This window comes from Myodes glareolus, chromosome 2, assembly GCF_982192425.1.
Source record: "Myodes glareolus chromosome 2, mMyoGla1.1, whole genome shotgun sequence".
Taxonomy (NCBI): Eukaryota; Metazoa; Chordata; class Mammalia; order Rodentia; family Cricetidae; genus Myodes; species Myodes glareolus.
Window position 1 is genome coordinate 126,751,378 of NC_142027.1, and position 18,966 is coordinate 126,770,343.

Genomic DNA, 18,966 nt, shown 5'->3' on the forward strand with positions numbered 1-18,966 from the left:
GTTACTGTCACCACCACCCACCACCAGAACATCCCCTCACCTCAAGATGAGACGTTTATATCCATAAAGCCATAACTTCTCTTTGACCTCTTCCCTACTCCATAATATTCAATCCTCTTCTTTTTATGCATAGAAACCGGACACATTTAGGTGGAATCACATATTATTTACCTCTTTTTATCTTTTTACTTCTCGGAGTGCCACCCTTTCAAGGCTCATCCATGCTCAAGTGTTTGTTAGGCTGTTCTTCAGGGTGCATACTAGTCCCTTGAACAGACACGCCACTTTTTATTTACTCTTTCATCCCAAGGGCATATAGGGTGTTACTACCTTTAGCTGCTTGTGAATTGTGCTGCTATGAATGTCTATTACAAATACCTTTTCAAACCTTTGGAGTAGATACCTAGAAGTGAGAATACCAAAATGGCAGGCACTCTATATATGACCCTTTTAAGAGACCACCATCCCGTTTTCTATGTAATGTGGGCCACTTTTACCTTTCTGTCAATAATACACAAGTCAGGCTATGGTGGTGCATGCCTTTAATCCCAGCACTCGGGAGCCAGAGGCAGGCATATCTCTGTGAGTTTGAGGCCAGCCTGGTCTACAAGAGCTAGTTCCAGGTCAGGCTCCAAAGCTACACTGGAACCCTGTCTCAAACGAACAAACAAACAAACAAACAAACAAAGATACACATGGGGCTCAGTTTCTGTATACCTTTGTCAGCATGTGTGACTTTCTGGTTTATTGTGTTGTTTTATGTGTTTGTTTGCTTGCTTGCTTGGCTTTGGGGGCAGAACTTCTGGCTGTAGCTAGCCTGGACTGGAGTGCACTCCTGTCTTGACCTCTTTGAGTGCTAATTTACAAACACGAGCTGCTAAGCCCAGTTGCTGGTTTTTGTTCACCTGCTTATATTTTTGAGACAGGGTCTCTCTGTGTAGCCCTGGCTGGCCTAGAACTCACTCTGTAGACCAGACTGACCTCAAACTCACAGAGATCTGCCTGCCTCTGTCTCCCAAGTGCCAAAATTAATGGTGTGTGCCACCACACTTGGCTGTTGGCTGGTTTTTAAATACTACCTACTCCTGTGGGTATGAGTCAGTGTCTCTGAGAGGTGCTATAGATTTGATTGGCATTTCCCTTAAAGTTGGTAGTACCCCGCTTTTCCCACTTGGATTCTCCACAGAAATGTCAGGCTCGGCCTTTGTCGTGTGTTTTCAACTGGACTCTGTTGGTGTTCTTTATATCAAGGATGCCAACCCTTTGTCACTGTGTCGTTTGTAAACGGCTTCTACCCCGCCCTCCATGGCTCACTTGGTCTCTTTGTTGACAGTGTCACTTGACTTTTAGGGACCTAGTTTTGATGAAGTCCAGATGGTCTGTTCCCTTTTACTTCCTCTGCTTTCAGTGTCACATCCAAGAAATTGTGGCCTGAAGTTTGTCCTTTGTGTTTTCTCTGAGTCTGATACTTTAGCTTATATGTGTGTGCCTGTGCAAGAGTATGAATGTGTGTGTGTGTGTGTGTGTACTTGTCTGTGTGTGAACACATGTGCATATATGTGCATGTGGGTGTGCATTGAGTGCGCACGTGTGTACGTTTGGAACATTTCAGTTGACTTTTCTAGATGTAATTAGTGCTTTTCATGTGTTGTTCAACCCCCTGAAGGAAAAGACAGCACCAGGATGTCCCTGACCACACAAAGTCCCTCCAGAGTCAATATCAGATGTACAGTATGGTGGTGCACACCTGTGATGTGACTGTAACCCCAGAGACAAGCAGATCATGGGGTTCACTGGTCAGTCACCTGAGATGCAGAGCTCTGGGTTCCGGGGGAACCTTCCCAAAAAATAAAGTGGAGAATGGTAGAGGGAGGTACCCAGTGTTGACCTCTGGCCTCCACGTGCATTCCCCACAGGCAGAAATACATACACGTACACACGAGTATACACGCATGCACACCATACAACAAATGTCATGTCCCCTTATCTGGGAAGCTTCTAGCACCACCTACCCCATGCTGAGCTGACTTCACTGCCCCCTCTCTGAGCTCCCAGATGGAAGGACACAGCCCTAGCACACACCACTGCACAGGTCGGCTTCCCCAAGTTCCTACCTGGCACATGACTCTTTGCTACAAATGGCTATTGAGCCCCTCTGTAATCTCAGCGCTCTCGCTCCCTTCCCAGCCTGTTCCAGGATTCCTGGTTGAATGCAGGCAGTCTAAGGTGCATAGGGGAACAAACCATTAGTAACATTAACTCCTGTACCAAGCGCTGCTCTGCACTGATTTTATGATTAAACTCCGCTTCGATTATCTCATTTAATCCCATTGTCGGCTCACTGGGGGCAGGTTCTAAGCAAGCACGCTACACTGATCCATGCCCACAGGCCAGTTTTAATGTTTTGTTTTGAGGTCGGTTCTGGTCTTGAACTCACTCTGTGTCCCAGGTGGGCCTCAAATTTGCAAGCTTCCTGTCTCTGCCACCTGAGTGGCGGAGATGACAGGCCTGTACCCTTGGCCCAGCTACCCTGTGCTTTAAATAACTGCAACTACTGAGATCCACCCAGAGTCTGGGCACCAAGGAGAAAACAGAGGGACCAGAGAAGGGCGGCCTTCAGTGGAGCCTCATGTCATTGTGTGTGTGTGTGTGCGCGTGTGTGCGTGTGTGTGAGCGTGTATGTGTATGTGTGCTTTATGCTGTCTCCCTCTTTGTCCTGCAGGTTTGAGGCGGGCTAACTCAGTTCAGGCCTCCCGCCCTGCCCCAGCTTCAATGTCAAGTTCGGCACCTCCTCAACCTATGCAGCCAGGTATCTGCCATGCAGCCACCATGCGCCCTGGTGTCCCCTAGCAGTGACCTCAGTCCCATCACCCTGCAGGACTGAAACAGGCTGAGCCATGAGCTCTTTTTAGACCCTGGGGTGAAGGGGGCCCTGTGCTTAGGGCAGGACTGTGACAGAGCATCCTGTCCACTGTGAAGGGGCAGGGCTGGGGCAGAGCATCCTGTCCACTGTGAAGGGGCAGGGCTGGGGCAGAGCATCCTGTCCACTGTGAAGGGGCAGGGCTGGGGCAGACACCGAAGTACATCCTCATCACCACCCCATTTCCCACCCTTGCAGGGCCCGCTGGGGGCAGCAGGGCCGCTCCTGGGCAAAGCACAGACTAGTGTGAACTACCCTCTCAGAAAACACATTTACTCAGTCTGTACCCGAAGACCTGTCTGAGGAGGCCTAAGCAGCCCACTTTCTAAATCCCTGAACTGTCCACACCCACAAGCCAGCTCCTGCGGCTCAGAGTCCAGACTGCCTGGTCCTTCACTTCCTACTGTGTTACTCCTGGCCAGTGACTAAACCTCTCTGAGCTTCATTTTGTTGGTTTGTTTGTTTTTTATGAAGTGTGAGTCAGGCTAGGACTTCCCTCACAATCTTGTTGGGGAGATTAAACAAACTGAAACAGTAAAAAAAAAAAAAAATAGTTAAAACAAAAAACCCTAAACCAACCGACCAACCAAAATCAATTAAAAAAAAAATTTTGTGAAGCCTGATTTATGTTTGGCCCATGATAAGCAAACAGTGATTATTCCATGACCTACATACAGGCCTCAGCTGCCTGGTTGTTATGGTTACATGGTAACCATGGACCTTCATTGTTTAATGCTACTAATACTGATTGCCAGAGAAGCACCTTTGGATTCAGTAACTCCAGTTCTACAACTAAGGAAACTTAAGGCTCAGAGATGTTAAGGAACTGGTCCTACATCCCACAGCTGAGGTTAAGGTCAATGCCATTCGGCTGAATCCACACTGCTGACTGACCTCTCTGGGGTCTGGCTTGCTTTAATCCAAATCAGTCCTGGGGCTTGGCTATCACATGCAGACTCCAGGACCCCTGATTCTGAGTGTGGCCTGGGAACCTGCATTCTGGAAGCTTCCCCCAGCCGCATTGCTATGACACAGACTCAGTTCTGCCTCTTCCCTGTCCCTTGTCCCCACAGAGGCCACTCCAAGTGACTCTGGTTATCCAGGGGCCGTCGCCCCAGCCCGGGAGGAGAGGACAGGACCCACAGGGGCCTTCCCATCAGCTCCTCACACTACAGGCCCCTATTCCCAGGCGGCCCCTGCCCGTCAGCAGCCACCTGCAGAGGAAGAGGAGGAAGCCAATAGCTATGACTCGGATGAAGCAAGTAGGTGGCTCTGGGGGGAAGGAAGCATGCTGGGAAAAGTCACCCCAAAACTGAGCTTGGGATCGGGCACGAATGGGGTTCTGATTCAATAGGCGCACCCTCACCGCTAACATGTGGACCCTCAAAAATTTTTTGGTTCAGGGTCATGCATGTTCAGGGAAAGAGCTACTGCTTGCTTCTTCCCAGTGCTGGAACGACTGGTGAGCGCCACCGTGTGGCCAATATTGGTACCATATGTCTTATTGAGCTAAAACACAAGGGTACAGCATCATTGAGTCATTTAAAGCCTCTTGTGGGGTTTCTTGAGGCTCTACCAACGTAGCAATCTGCCAAACAGAATTATCTGGTGGCCCACAACACTCCCCAAACAGGCGTGAGTCCCTGCAGTGTGTCTATTATCTGCCGTCATTTCTTTCTCTTGAGTGGGATCACTCACTTCAAGATCATCCACTCAGTGATTCAGTAGGTACATATTGTGTCCCTCTTAAATTCAGTCCTAGAGGCCCAGGGAAAGACAGACAGACAGACAGACAGACAGACAGACAGACACACACACACACACACACACACACACACACACACACGTGTGTAAGGGTGTTTTTTTTCCCCATCAGCTATGGCTGAAGCAGCCAGGACAGCCTATGGATGCTATTGGGAGGTGGAGTGACCTCGTTTGGACACCTAGCCCATATTGCTTTCTGTGTAGGCTGATGGGAGGGTAAACTGAGGCACCTCAGGGAAAGTGCCTGGTAAACTGGATACTGCCATGATGGCGTTGTGATGAGCACACATGAGAAATGGCGGCAGTGCCAACAATAGAAGGGTGGAGGCAGGAGAGTGGACGCTGGTGGAGCAGAGATCTAGGTGGGCCTCCCTTCCCACCAGGGCCAGCCACGCTCCCTACTTCCTGTCCCTAGTGAGTGGGACTGGGGCATTCTCCCCTCTCATTCTGCATATAGTCTTAGAAAGGGTCCCTGCGACTCAGAGATGGCCAGTTAGTTAGTTAGGATTCCTATCACTGTGATTGACACTATGGCGAAAGCAGCTGGAGGAAGAAAGGGTTTACTTCAGCTTACAGCTTGTAGCCCATCAGGACAGGAACTCAAGCAGGGCAGGAGCCTGGAGGCAGTAGTGATGCAGAGACCATGGAGGGGTGCTACTTACCGGCTTGCTCAACCTGTTTTCTTATAGAGCCCAGGACCACCAGCTCAGGGGTGGCATCACCTACAAGGGCTGGGTTCTCTCCATCAATCAAAAAATGTCCCACAGGTCAGTCTGGTAGGGTCATTTTCTCAACTGAGGCTCCCTCTTCCCAAATGACTCTGGCTTGTGTCAGATTAACAGAAAACTAACTGGCGTAGCCAGTGAGTGGAGGGACTGGCAGCCCATCACAGGGTTCCAGACACTTGAAGGCCACACTTTATGATAGAGCAGGTGTCCCCTTTGACTCAGAGGCTCTCTAGAGTCAGGGGTCTGTGGTCTCAGGGAAGGGAGAGGGGAGCCCACCTGCCTCGTCATCCCTGGCAGTATTCCCTATCTGCCCTCCTCCATCCTTGTCCCGGACGCTCAGTCTCCAAAGTGTGACCTCTCCCAGCCTCCAGGCTGCCCTGGCATGAGCTCAATTGCCTAGCTGGTTTCAGCCGACTTGACTTCTCTCTGGTTTTCACTTGCTCATCTTTGTCATCTACAAGGATTTATTTGCCTCACTCCAGGTGCCTCAACTGCTCCAGGTGCTAGGACATTGGGACAAAAAGGCAACAGGGGAAACAGAGTCAAACTCTGAAGGAGCTTTTTGCTTGCTAAGTGACGTCACCAGTGGCTGCTTTGAGGACACAATCAGGGAAGGGTTCCTCAGGAAGTGATTGTGAGCCAAGTTGTAGAGCCAGAGGCTGTGAGCCCAGTGAGCATGAAGACAGAGCATTCCCAGCAAGAGGGACAGCAAATGCTGACATCCATTCGTTCCTTCAGCACATACAGGAGTACCTATTATGTGCCTTGCACGCAGCAGGGACATGGTAGTCAATCAAGAATCCTAATCCCTATCTTCAGGGCACTCTCAATCTGGCAGGGGAGGAAGTCATTATTCAAACACACACATAGATAATTGCAGAAGACTCCCAGGAAACAGATCAACCAGGATAGAGTATGAGATCAGGGCCTGGCCCTCCCTCTCTCCTGTGGTCCCAGTACCTAGCTGAGGCTGGACACACTGGTAAGTGCCTAGGAAATGTTGACTAAATAAATGTTTTCTTGGCTCTTGCCTCTGTTGCCTGCAGCCACACTGGGTGCCCTGGAATTCAGCCTTCTCTATGACCAGGAAAACAGCAACCTGCAATGTACCATCATCAGGGCAAAGGTGTGTGGGGACCCTGGGGGTGCTCTGGGTTTCCTCAGAGACAAGGGATGGGTTCCAGGCCAAGCTCCCGCTGTCACTGACCTGTGGCAATGACAAAGATGTGAACAGGGTTGTCATCAGCCATGGCAGACTTCCTTAGGGGGGACTTCCTCTGGGGATGGCCCTGTGGCTGCTTCCTGGGAGTGGGAGACGGCCTGACTGTGAGGGTCACTTAGGCCACCCACAGCATGCAGAGGGGGTACTGCAGGTGCCACCAAGACTTGGTGACTCTGAGTTTTCTGCTGATGTCATTGTCTGCCAGGGACAGCAGTGAGGTGGGAACTTTGGCTGTGGATACTAAAAGATGCTTTTGTGCCGCAGCAGAGGGAGGTGCCGTAGCAGCAGGCTGCATGGAATGTGAACTGAATGAATTCCAGACCTTGAGGGACCCAGGCTGAACTTAAGTCTGGGACCCCAGGAAAAAGCCAGCACGTCCTCTGGAGGGATACCTTGCTGTGTTACTTGAGGAAGTAGCTAACCCTCTCTGACTTATTGGGGGAGACAGTGGTGCCCTTCCTTCAAGAAAGGCTGGGAAAACCGAATGCAAAGTGGCTGGCAATTTGTGGGTGTCTAGGGCAGTCCCCTCTCTGTGTCTGCTGGCCTGTGGTGGAAATGACACGACCCTCTTTTCACTCCCCAAATGCCCCAGTTTGGAGGATAAGCAAGAACCACCATGCTTAAAGAAACTCCTGCATTGGCCCACCCAAGCCTAAGCCGTTTTGGGGGGTGTGCACTTACTGGGCCCCTACTATGTACTCGACACTACAGTGAGTGAGCCCTTACTGTGTACTGACTCTACAGTGAGTGATCAGGTGTATAATACTCTCTTCTGCTCTATTTTGGTGACCAAGTGAGGGAGGCATTTTTATTTGCCCCATTAGTCAGGTGGGGAAACTGAGGCTAGAAAGCTAATGCCTGGGGTTACATCCTAGATATATGAGGCTCATCTTCAAAGGCAAGATTTGATTCTTTACTCCCCGAACCCCACAGAGCTGTGGATACTGTTGGCCCCATCAATCAGATGAGCAAGTTGAGGTCATAGGATTCCTACCTAGCCTGGGTGGGAGGACAGTATCTGAGATGCAGAACCTTGAGGGTTGCTCAGGTGAGCAAGTTCAGCTCAACTCATCTCAGCAAATGATGCTAAAGCCACTTTCTCCCGGTCTTGGAGGGACAGACAGTGTGAGCCTCATCCTCCAAGTGGGGGAAATTGAGGCCTCAAATGAAGGCAGGGGTCAGGTCCTGGATTCAGGAGTGTCTCTGTCCCCAGCCACTCCTCTCTGGTATCTATGCTGGAATTCTTCTCCATCCCTTTTACAGTACCCAGGGGCAACTGTGCTAAAACCTGCCCCACTCCTCCACTCAACAGCGGGGAAACAGGCAAACAGGCCCAGAGAGGTGTAGAAATCTTTTCAAGGCCACACAGCTAGGGAGTGGTGTGTTGTTATACTGTACCTGATGCTCACCCTCTCCCCCCCCCCCCCGCCACATTATTTTCATGATACAGCATCCCTCTGTTCTTTTGTAGGGACTGAAGCCCATGGACTCCAATGGCTTAGCGGATCCCTATGTGAAGCTGCACCTGCTGCCTGGAGCCAGCAAGGTACACAGCAGCCCAGGGGTCTGCATCTCCACTCAGAGTCTGAGTCCCCACCCCATCCCATGACAGGCAAATCCTTCACAGTGGGTAAAGAGGCAGAAAAACACCCTGGAGCCCAGCAGCTGCCAAAGGCCAGGATGGAGGCAAGCACACACATGCAGATAAATACCTTCGCTGGTTCAGTGCTGGCGTAATCCACTGGCTGCCCCAGTGCTGGCATGGTCCTGTCCTCCAGCTAGTCCCAACCAGTGTACATTTGAAGTGGGTGTCTGGGGTGGGGGCACTGAACTTCATGTTTCTGGGACAATGCACACATTATACATGGCTGTGAGTTTCAAATATTTAACAAGGTAAGAGAGAGCACATACATGTACATATACATTAAAACACATATATACACACATGCATGTATGTATACACATGCATATATGTGCACAAACACACATATACGTGCATGTGCATGCACATGTATACATATACACACACGCATATTACATGACACACACATTCACGTGTACACATATATTCATGCATGCACATACATATGTACAAACACACTTTGTCACATCATTGTCTGTGAGCAAAGGACATGCTCATCCTTGGTTGTGATTGACTAGTGATGCTGTGGTCCCTCCTCCTCCAGTCCACTGGTGACTTTTGCTGCCCATCAAAAGCCATTAAGTCCAATCATCCATTCACACATTAATGAATTAGGATCATCCAGCCTCCTCTTGTGTTTGTAGGTGTATTTCTAGTCTTCTCTCCTGCGGTAAAATGAAAAACACTTTGTGCTGCTTTTTTAAAAGGCTAGACCTGGTGGCACAGGTTTATGACCCCAGCTACTGGGGAGGCTGAGGGAGGAGGGTCACAAGTTTAAGGCCTGCCTGAGCAACTTAGCTCCATCTTGAGGTTTAAGTTTGTTTTAGGGTATTCCTTGGAGGAGAGCACGTGCCTACTGTGTCAAGGCTATGGGTTCCATTCTCAGTGCTGTGTGAGGGAGAAGGGAAGGCAGGCTGTCCCCCTCTGAGAACTTGCAGACATGGAGGACACTGCCTGTGGACTCAGGAAACATCCCCATGTCCCTGCCTCAGAATGAGTGGTGTCATTTCTGCTATAAGCCATGTCTATCTCCACAGAAGTCGCCCGAGCTTTCTCACTTAAGGGGGTGTTTGAGGAGGGTCTCCAAGTTGTCTCTACTGATAGGTGCCTGTCTGTCTGTCTGTTTCTTGGGTCTCTAGTCCAACAAACTTCGTACAAAGACCCTACGCAATACGCGGAACCCTGTATGGAATGAGACGCTGCAGTACCACGGCATCACAGAGGAGGACATGCAGAGAAAGACACTCAGGTGGCTACAGGTGGCAGTGGAGGGTGGGACTCCAGCAGGAACTGTGAATGCAGGGGCCTAACGTGTCTAGATACACACGGCTGTCAGCCTATTTTGTCCAGGCAGCTGTGCTAGCCATCTGCACATGCTCAGTACACACTGAGGGGTTTTGTCCCTGAATGTGTTTGGATGCAGAACCCACAGTTGCATGCATAGCTGAGATTCACAGGCATGGTGCTGAAGAAGGAAGGGTAGAGAAGCAGGCAGGGTTGTGTGGCTGTCATCCCAGCACTTGGAAGGGCCGAGGCCAGCCAGGACTACATAGGGAATTTGAATCTAGCCTGGGCTACATTACAAATCCTAGCCTGGGCTACATTGCATGTCCGTGTCTCAAAAAAGGTGGTGTGCACTGTGTGGTCATGTTTACACAGGATCAAGTGCAGGCTCATGGCCCCTTGCAGGAAAGAGTGAATGGATCTCTTAGGGTAAGGGAGGGTCTAGGGGAGGACCCTGACTGAGGACCTCCGGCATTGGAATGTTCTAGCTCTTATGTGAGCAGTGGTTATATGGAATCATGAGATGCATAGACCCCCTCAGGCTGTGAACTGAGTCTCTCACCGGACTGCAGGGAAATTAAGGCTACACCCAGTGCCCTTCACCCAGGTACACGGGGGGGCTCAGTGTCTATTGCTCTTTCTCTCTGGCCCATGGCAGGATCTCCGTGTGTGACGAGGACAAGTTTGGCCACAATGAGTTCATTGGCGAGACCAGGTTCTCGCTCAAGAAGCTGAAGGCTAACCAGAGGAAAAACTTCAACATCTGCCTGGAGCGGGTGATCCCGGTGAGCTGGGGACTGCCACCTTCCTGCCGTGCTGTGTGGGCTCAGGCAGCGGCTGTGGGGCAGAGCACCAGGAGGAGGTGAGGTGACGTAGGGTGGGGGGAGCAAATGGCCAAGGTCACCCAAGAAGCAGAGAGGAAGCTTGGGGGTGGGAGGTGCCCCTGACAGCTGGGAAAGGATGTGTTACTAGGTACTGGGCTGTGCCAACTCTGTGGCTCACACAGAGTAAGTCGTGAAAGCCAGTTCTGGACATGAGGTTTCTCTTTGGGACCCTGTCTGGTAGCTGCTGGTGGTTCTTGCTTCTTTCTCTTTCTTACTCAATGAATCCAGCTGCTCAGAAGAGTGGCTAAGTTTGTGTCTTTATCGCCACCAGCTTCTGAGTATGCCTGTCTTGCTAAAGTGAACATGGCTATCCCAAGACATGAAGGTAGCCAGATAGGCAGGTGTCTGAGAGTCACCTCCTTCCACCTCACTGTGCTGCACTAAGGACAGGAGCCTCATCAACGCTGTCCCCTCCTCTCAGCTGCCCTCATCTCTGTAGGGTGGGAGTCGAGTTTAATCTGTAGCTCACAACCCTGCTTCTCAGAGCCTTAGGATCCACCAGAGCCACTCAGGAGAAATCTGATAGGCCAGATCCCAAGAGCTCTGAACTATGCAGCCCAAGCGAATGAAGACTTGTGGTTTATGTGTGGGGGCTCTGACACTTGGACAGTCTTCTGGTCCTCTCTGGCCTTTGGTGTCGCCTTCTCTAAATTGGGGAATGCAGTAAAACTCACACCCAGCTGCCGCTCCCATCTTGACAGTTAATGCTGTGCAAACATCAGTGAATGGGAGTGTGTTGGGATGCACAGCCTACCTTCATGGCTCTGGGTCCTCCTTGGGCAGGAGGATGAGCTCCCAAGGTTACCTTCTCATCCTGTCTCCTCCCACAGATGAAGCGTGCAGGGACCACAGGGTCAGCCCGTGGCATGGCACTCTATGAGGAGGAGGTGAGCTGACAGTGGGTGGGAAGCCCGATGGCTCTGCTGAGACCACCAGGGGCCACTTTTCTCTCCTCTTCCTCCCATGTCCTCCTCTCTCTTCATCCGCAAACTGACCTGCTGGCTCATGGAGGGAGGGGGAATGTCCTTCATCTGCAGGATCAGGCCATGGGAAAAGGGGACTGTCCCTATTCTTGCACATCCATGTTCTGGAACCTACTTCACACAGCTTCTGCTGCTGGCTCTACAGATGAGAGCAATGGCATGTTCAACCCTTTGTGGGGACATGAGGCCAGTCAGCTCAGGGGTCAGGGACAGCATCTGTCAAGGTCAGTGACTAGTATGGAGCCCAGCTCCAATGAATGAGCCAAGTTTCGATTCTGCCCCCATCTGACTCAAGCTGAGCTCTGGCCCAGTGAGCACGCACACTACCTTGCAGAGAGAAGCACCCGCCGTCCACGGTGCTGACTGACCCCTTAGCAGGCTGTTGCCCTCCCGCCTTCCATAGCAGTCTCCCACCATTACCACCCACATCTCCTGCCTTTCTGAGCCCTGTATTGCCTTTTGCCACATGCAGCAGGTGGAGCGAATTGGCGACATAGAGGAACGTGGCAAGATCCTGGTGTCCCTCATGTATAGCACACAGCAGGGCGGCCTCATTGTGGGCATTATCCGCTGTGTGCACCTGGCCGCCATGGATGCCAACGGCTACTCAGACCCCTTCGTCAAGCTGTGAGTTGGGCAGCTCCCCTGGGAGATGAGAGAGGATCTGGGCAGACCCCCTGGGAGAGGGAGGATGAAGACAAGAGACACCCCACTAAACTTTTTAACCATTGAATCCCAGAGAGGGAAAGCATCTGCCCTAGGTCACACAACAGCTAAACTATGCCCAGCACAGACTGAAAGTGAGGCTGGAGCATCAGGAAGCCAACCAGTGTGATACCTGCCACATGGGAACCCTTGTACCTGCCCCTTCCTAGAGTGACTGGCATAGTGATCCCACTTATGATCCAGGAGTTAGCTGCCTATGTCCCCGGTAGCTCAGATTTCCATCATCAAAGAAACAATGTGGTTTCATTCAAATTCACTAAAGAAACACCCAAAATATCTGGGTGGTGGTGGCACATGCTTTTAATCTTAGTACTCGGGAGGCAGAGGCAGGCAGATCTCAGTGAGTTCAAAGCCAACCTGGTCTACAAAGTGAGTTCCAGGACAGCCAGGACTGTTACACAGGGAAACCCTGTCTTGAAAAACCAAAAACCAACCAACCAACCAACCAACCAACCAACCAACCAAACAATCAAACAAACAAACAAAAAAGAAGAGAGAAAGAAGAAAGAAAGAAGAGAAAAGAAATACCCAAAATATTTCAAACTTGGGGTTATTCTAGCAATATTGTCAAATCTGCTCCCCTGGTGACCACTGGAGTCAGATGTCCCCACCCTGAGAGGCTTTAGCCTTTATGCTCACTCCTGTAGGAAATACCACAGGAATAAGCAGACTTGGTTAGTGGAATGTGTATCCACCATTCTGATCATTAATGTCTGTCAAACCCTGTCCCCCCACCAAAGTGCTTGTTTACACCCATAAGCACCTACTGTGTGCTAGGCACTGTGCCCAACTCTGAGGAAGAGCTGCCTGGATGGAGGAAACAGTGTTGTGTGCCAAGGCCATAGGGTGGAGAGGAGGATGAAGGAGGGGCGGAGAGGAGGATGAAGGAGGGGCGGTCAAGAGCATGAGGAGAGAGAGCTAGGGTGGAGCTGGGGCCCAGCCACATGGGCAATGGGGCCATGGGAGGAGTTTAAACTCTCCCCTGAGGTCACAGGAAGCCAGCAGACAGCACTGAGCCACAGAATGACATGAGGTGCTCAGAGCAGGGCCCCCACCGTCCAAGGTGTCACCAGTGTTGGGTCACTTTCTGACATGTGGTTGTCTCTTCCCAGCTGGCTGAAACCAGACATGGGGAAGAAAGCCAAGCACAAGACTCAGATCAAAAAGAAAACCCTGAACCCCGAGTTTAATGAGGTAAGGCTACCTCCATCTTTGTCATACTGGTAGAGACTTCCTGCCTGTGAGAGAAGATTGAATCCCTTCCAGAAGAGTCCTGACTGCCTCAAAAGAGCATTTTTTTTAATCGATAAGCTTGAGTTATGTCCGAAGGAAGGGGGTATACTCTCTGTTGCAAAGCCCACCGCTTGAAAACGCTGCGGGAGGAAGCTGTTTTCAGATACTGACCCAAGTCACCCCCAGCATCTTTCCTGAGTGGTGTGAACATGAATTAGAGCAGCAGCACCCTCGGCCACCTCCCTCAAGTCCCACTCACACATGCTCCCTCCCCTGTGTTCTCAAGGCCACCACCTGGGCTCAGACCCTGGGATGTCATACCTGAATCATTGCAGTGTAGGCCTGCTCCCTCCTCAGGGCCTGACACCTGCTCCATATAAGAGCAGAAAACTTGAATACAAATGTGTTGTCCCCTTCTTAAGTGGCTGTACCACCCTCTGCCTATTTTCCTCCCTGACCAACTCCTCTTCATGCCTCAAAACACAGAATACGTGTGACCTCCCTCGTACAAGCTTCCTCCTATATTTCCAGAGTCCTCTGTCCCTCCCTCTCACACCAAACCCCTGCTTCTCCATTATCCGTTGCTTCTCCATTACATGTTGATAAGCCAGCCAGGCAGGAGGGGCTGGGTGTCTGTCCCATTGGCAACGAACTGAATAAGGAGTGTGAAGGAGTGGAATTGTAAGCTCAAACCCCAAACAAAGGGAAAATATACTCTCGGGACAAGGAGACCAGGGCTGAGCTGGACCACCAGCCCTGAGTCCCACCCTGCCCTGCCTGGGCTGTCCCACAGCAGGAGACCCACGCTGCAGCTTTCCCTACCCTCTCTCAGAATCTGGACAAGCCAAAAGTAAGAAATTTAAGTTGGAGGATAGGGGCAGACCAGCGAGGCTAAGGCGGGAGGCTCAGAAGTTCAAGGCCATTCTAGACTATCTAGCCAGACCCCAAAACAAAGCAAAAACAACAAGCAGTATCCCATCATCTCTCCCCTCTCTTGGCCTCAGAAGTGACTTTTTTCTGAAGCAACAAAAGTACACACTTCTGCGTTTTAGAAACGTGCAGCCAGATCACTTATAGTTCATCTGACGTCACTGTTTACACTACAATTAGAAATACATTTCCTGGAAATTGTCCTATGTAGATTGTCATGGATGGATGGAGTGAGCTTGCCCCCTGGATGCCAAGGGTGGTACCTCTAATGACTGAAAATTAGAGGCAGCCTACACACTCATCTGTGAGTGACCAGGTTCCAGCTAGACAATCATTAAATGTTACCATTAACATGATGGTGTAGACCCAGAGAGATGGCACAGTGAGAACGGGCCTGATGGCCAAGTATGATGGCCTGTGTTTGCTTTCTGAGACTTACATGGTAGGAGACTCCCACCAGTGGTCCTGTGACCTCTATATGTGAGCCATGGCTTGCAAAGACACGTAAACACATGAATATATTTTCAAAGAGATGACATTTAAGACATTTTTTGTTCATTTGTGTTTTTTGAGACAAGGTCTTGCTTGGTACTCCTGGTTAGCCTAGAACTCACTCTGGAGCTAAAGCTGGCCTTAAACTTGTGGTGGTCCTCTTGCCTCAGTCTTCCAAGTACTTGGATTAGAGACATGAACCATCTCATCCACATGAAATATTTTTTTGGAAAATGTGCTAAGTTGGTTTTTAACATAGGTTACAGAGTAAAAAGAGGAAACCTAAAAACTTTAGATTTAGGATTCATTATTGTTGATATTTTTAAAAATCACACATCAATATAAATGAACATGGGCAAACCCTGACAGTGGCCGTTCTTGGGTGGTTGTGGATGATGCATCATGGCTTCCACTGACAGTGGGGTTCTTAGATAATGTGCCATGGTTTCTGCTGACAGTGGCCGTTCTTGTGTAGCTGTAGATAATGTGCCATGGTTTCCACTGACAGGGGCCATTCTTGGGTAGCTGTAGATATCATGGCTTCCTTCCTTGTTTGTCTGAATAATGAACATGACTGAATTTTACAAATTGGCAGAAAAGTTGCTTTAAAAAAACCATATTGTTAAGCTTAGTGGTGGCTGAGGCTGAGGTAGGAGACTAATCTATGAGTTCAAGGCTAGCCTGGGCTACAGAGTTGAGCTGAGGCCAGCCTGAGATAAGTGAGACCCTGTCTCATAAGCAAAATCAGACAAAGACCCCTGTCTGGGCTTCTGTAAATCCCTAAATGCTAAGTAAGGTCCTATGCCCTCTCAGGAAGCCTCCAGAAGGGCTGAGTTAACCATTCTTGGCCACTGCCCCAGTACCAAACAGAGCCAGCTTCCAGAGTCACCAGGATTTCTTGTCCTAAGGAGTGTTTGTTGGAAAGAGATGACAAAGAATTATTTGCTCCCAGAATGCCCTGCTCCAGGGACTCCTCAGGCTCCTTCCCTATCTACCTGTGTTGAAGGCTCTGGGGATTGTTGCTCAGCCCTCCCTATCCTGTTCACAGGAATTTTTTTATGACATCAAACACAGCGACCTGGCCAAAAAGTCCCTGGATATCTCAGTATGGGACTACGACATCGGCAAATCTAATGATTACATTGGTGAGTGCCCCGGTTCTGTGGATAGCCTCCTCATCTGACCTTCCACAGAGAGGATGTCTTTCAGGGATGGGGGAGACCATGATCACACCACCCGTCTTCCAGCAGTTCTGTAGGCTCAGAGCTAGCCTGGGACTCAGGGTCCTGACTTTGATCCCACCTGGATGTGCCTTTACATGAAAGGGTACACACCCATGGCAGAATAACTAAACCCCAGGAGAGCAGAGAGTGCCCTCTGCAGGAACCAAGAGAGCCCACCCCCAATCTCTATGCAAGTTCCCAATGAAAGCTTTAACCTCACCAGCCCATCCAAATGCCAAGGATAGGCAGTCACAAGTGTGGCACAGGGAGAGATTCCAGGCAGGGATCAGGGTGAAACCGACCCTTTGGGAAGCGACAGTGACTGCCCAGTATGTAGACCATGCAGAAAAATAAAGTAGAAGCTGGGCAAAGATTTGCAGGGGGTTTGGCTTGGTGCTGCAGTAAAGAGTCATAGTAGGTTTTGGAGGTTCCAAGGGTTAGCACTAATAATAAAATGGTGATGGTTACATAGTAAAAGACCTCTTCTTAGGGATGGGCAAGGCTGGGAATGTCACTGCTTGGTGGTCATCTTTCTCACAATTATACTCTTGAGTCAAGGGACATGAGTGGCCACAGTGTCCCTCTCCACCGACCTGCCCCTCCCTTCCTTCTCTGCTCATCCCCAGGAGGCTGCCAGCTGGGGATCTCAGCCAAGGGTGAGCGCTTGAAACATTGGTATGAATGTCTGAAGAACAAGGACAAGAAGATTGAACGCTGGCACCAACTGCAGAATGAGAACCATGTGTCAAGTGATTAGGACCTAGTGCCCCAGTGCTGCTGTCTCCACCCTAGTTGCTCTCCCCTCTCAGAGCCTTCCTTGTTAACCTTGAGTCTTTGATGTCTCCCCCACTTCATACTGCTGCCAAAGACCTGCTCCCTGGGCTGCAGGGTCTGTATGCAAGCCCTCTCTGGTCCCTAGGGTAGGGTGGTGGGAGTGGGGAGATCTGACCTTGAACCCATACAAGGTCATTCTCTGTGTCCTGTCCACATGTCACTTTGGGTATTGGCAGACCCTCAGACTGTAGGGACCAGCACAGGGACAGAAATTGTACATCGAGTCTGCCTCTGTCCCACCTCAAAAAACCCCAAGAACAAACAGACCCATCCCGACTTTTAGACATACCAGGAAATAGACATGCAGAATACACAGAGGGTCTGTACCCCTCTTCCAGGAAGATGCCCAGCTGCTTCCTAAGAAGCTAAGCTAACCTTCCTAACCTCCCCTGCTTTCTCTCCTTGTACCTCCTTCCTCCCTGCTCACCTTCCAGCCTACCAATGCCCCTCACCCACCCTCATGCCCTTCTGCCCTACTGCCTCTCTTCTCCTTTCCCCTCCACAGTGGGGGATGTGAGGCAGAGCCTCCCCTCTCCTCCCTGTGCTCACAAACTGAATAAACCTGGCTCCACAACCCTGAAGTCACATCTTCCATTGGCATGCCTGGATGTCCTCGGCCTGGGGGCTACAGCGGGCACAGCTTGGGTGCATGGCAGCCTCCTCCAGCACTATAGACACCTTGAGGTCCAGGATCTCTTTCTCATCCCTGGCCCCCCAAATGGGCACAGGTGGCACAGAGCTCTGGATCTGAGGTGACCTCCCAGGCTACACACTTCACCCCCTTTTCTACTCTTCAGCAATGAACAGACGGATTGCCCCCGTCTCCCACTAAGAGCCCTGCTGTTCTCTGTCTCTCTTCCCCAAGGTTCCTGGGGGCGATCAAATAACAAGAACTCTAATCAGGACAGAGCACTCTTGATCTATTACAAATCAAGAGGAATGTGGAGCCAGGCCATCATCCATGCACGAGAAGAAAGTCTAGTTTTTCTCTTTGATAGTCTTTCCCCATCAGCGCCCAAGCCCTACCACACCTGACTGTGGCCATCAGGCTAAGACTAAAAACTCTCATTCCCACGCACGAGAAGAAAGTCTAGTTTTTCCCACTTTGATAGTCTTTCCCCATCAGTGTCCAAGCCCTACCACACCCCACTGAGGCCGTCAGACTAAGACTAAAAACTCTCATCCCCAAGTCTTGCTTATTTCTTCCAGTGTCCCTTGGGATGCCCCCCCCACCCTGTGACTTGTGCTGTTCCTGAGGGACTCTTGTGTTGCCCTGAAATGACTCTTCTGGAATCAGGCTCTCTGCCTGCCCCAAGGTGGTTGGCGTCTCTCACTACCATCTTCCCCCTTACCTTTGACTCTGTTTAGTCTCCGCAGTCCCCATGCTCTGCCCACTTCCCTGTCATGGTCGCCCTTAGGAGAAAGCATGCTGGCTGTGTCGCCCAAGCCTGATGCTGGTTCTGGCTCTGGACTCGGAATGCAGCCTGCTCGAAGCGCCCTGATGCCCCTGCCCCTCCCTCGACACTCCCTCTAGGTAGAACACGCGCCCCTGGGTGCATGCACGATGCCCACTGCCTTTACTTTGCACTGATGTAGCCAAAAATAAAGTAGGAATATCCAAGAAAGTGAGTGTCCTGCTTCTCTTCCTTGGTGGTTTCTAGAAGTTTCTTCTGCCTTCCTACCAGGATATGTATTGGCTTGGGGATCACAAGAACTTTATTGGGGTGCAGTAAAGGAACTGAGCAGAGGTGCTGTGCTGTTTGACTGATTTCATCCTGAGTATAGGCAGATCGGCTCAAGAAGCCCAGTCCACCATCTTCTTAGAAGCCAGGTTGTGGGAGCCCACCAAACAGGGGGCATACCTTCATCCCCACCCTCCCATTTTTGGAGAAGTACCAACAACCGTGGAACCAAGTATACTGAGATTCCGGGGTCTGGGAAGATGGTTCAGTCAGTAAGGAGCCTGCCTGGCAACATGAGGACTGGAGTTCAGATCCCCAGAACCTATGTGAAGAGTCAGTTGTGGGTCAGTGGGTAAAGGTTCCTGAGCCTGGAGACCGGATTTCAATCCCTGGAACAACACAAAAGTGTAAAGAGAGAA

General features: G+C 50.6%; 1 protein-coding gene across 7 annotated transcripts in view; it reads left to right on the forward strand.

The window, feature by feature from the left end:
• The window catches only part of Rph3a (rabphilin 3A), a 78,787-nt gene extending 60,297 nt beyond the window's left edge, over positions 1-18,490 (forward strand). For all 7 annotated transcript variants that reach the window (XM_085680060.2, XM_085680087.2, XM_085680090.2 and 4 more), the window contains 11 exons: positions 2,723-2,809; positions 3,994-4,182; positions 6,459-6,538; positions 8,106-8,180; positions 9,416-9,525; positions 10,219-10,345; positions 11,275-11,331; positions 11,900-12,054; positions 13,266-13,347; positions 15,857-15,953; positions 16,658-18,490. In XM_085680060.2, the coding sequence (XP_085536186.2) occupies positions 2,723-2,809; positions 3,994-4,182; positions 6,459-6,538; positions 8,106-8,180; positions 9,416-9,525; positions 10,219-10,345; positions 11,275-11,331; positions 11,900-12,054; positions 13,266-13,347; positions 15,857-15,953; positions 16,658-16,788 (1,190 nt within the window). In that variant the 3' untranslated portion in view covers positions 16,789-18,490. The remainder of the gene's footprint in view (positions 1-2,722; positions 2,810-3,993; positions 4,183-6,458; positions 6,539-8,105; positions 8,181-9,415; positions 9,526-10,218; positions 10,346-11,274; positions 11,332-11,899; positions 12,055-13,265; positions 13,348-15,856; positions 15,954-16,657) is intronic.
• Positions 18,491-18,966: the final 476 nt, after the last annotated feature.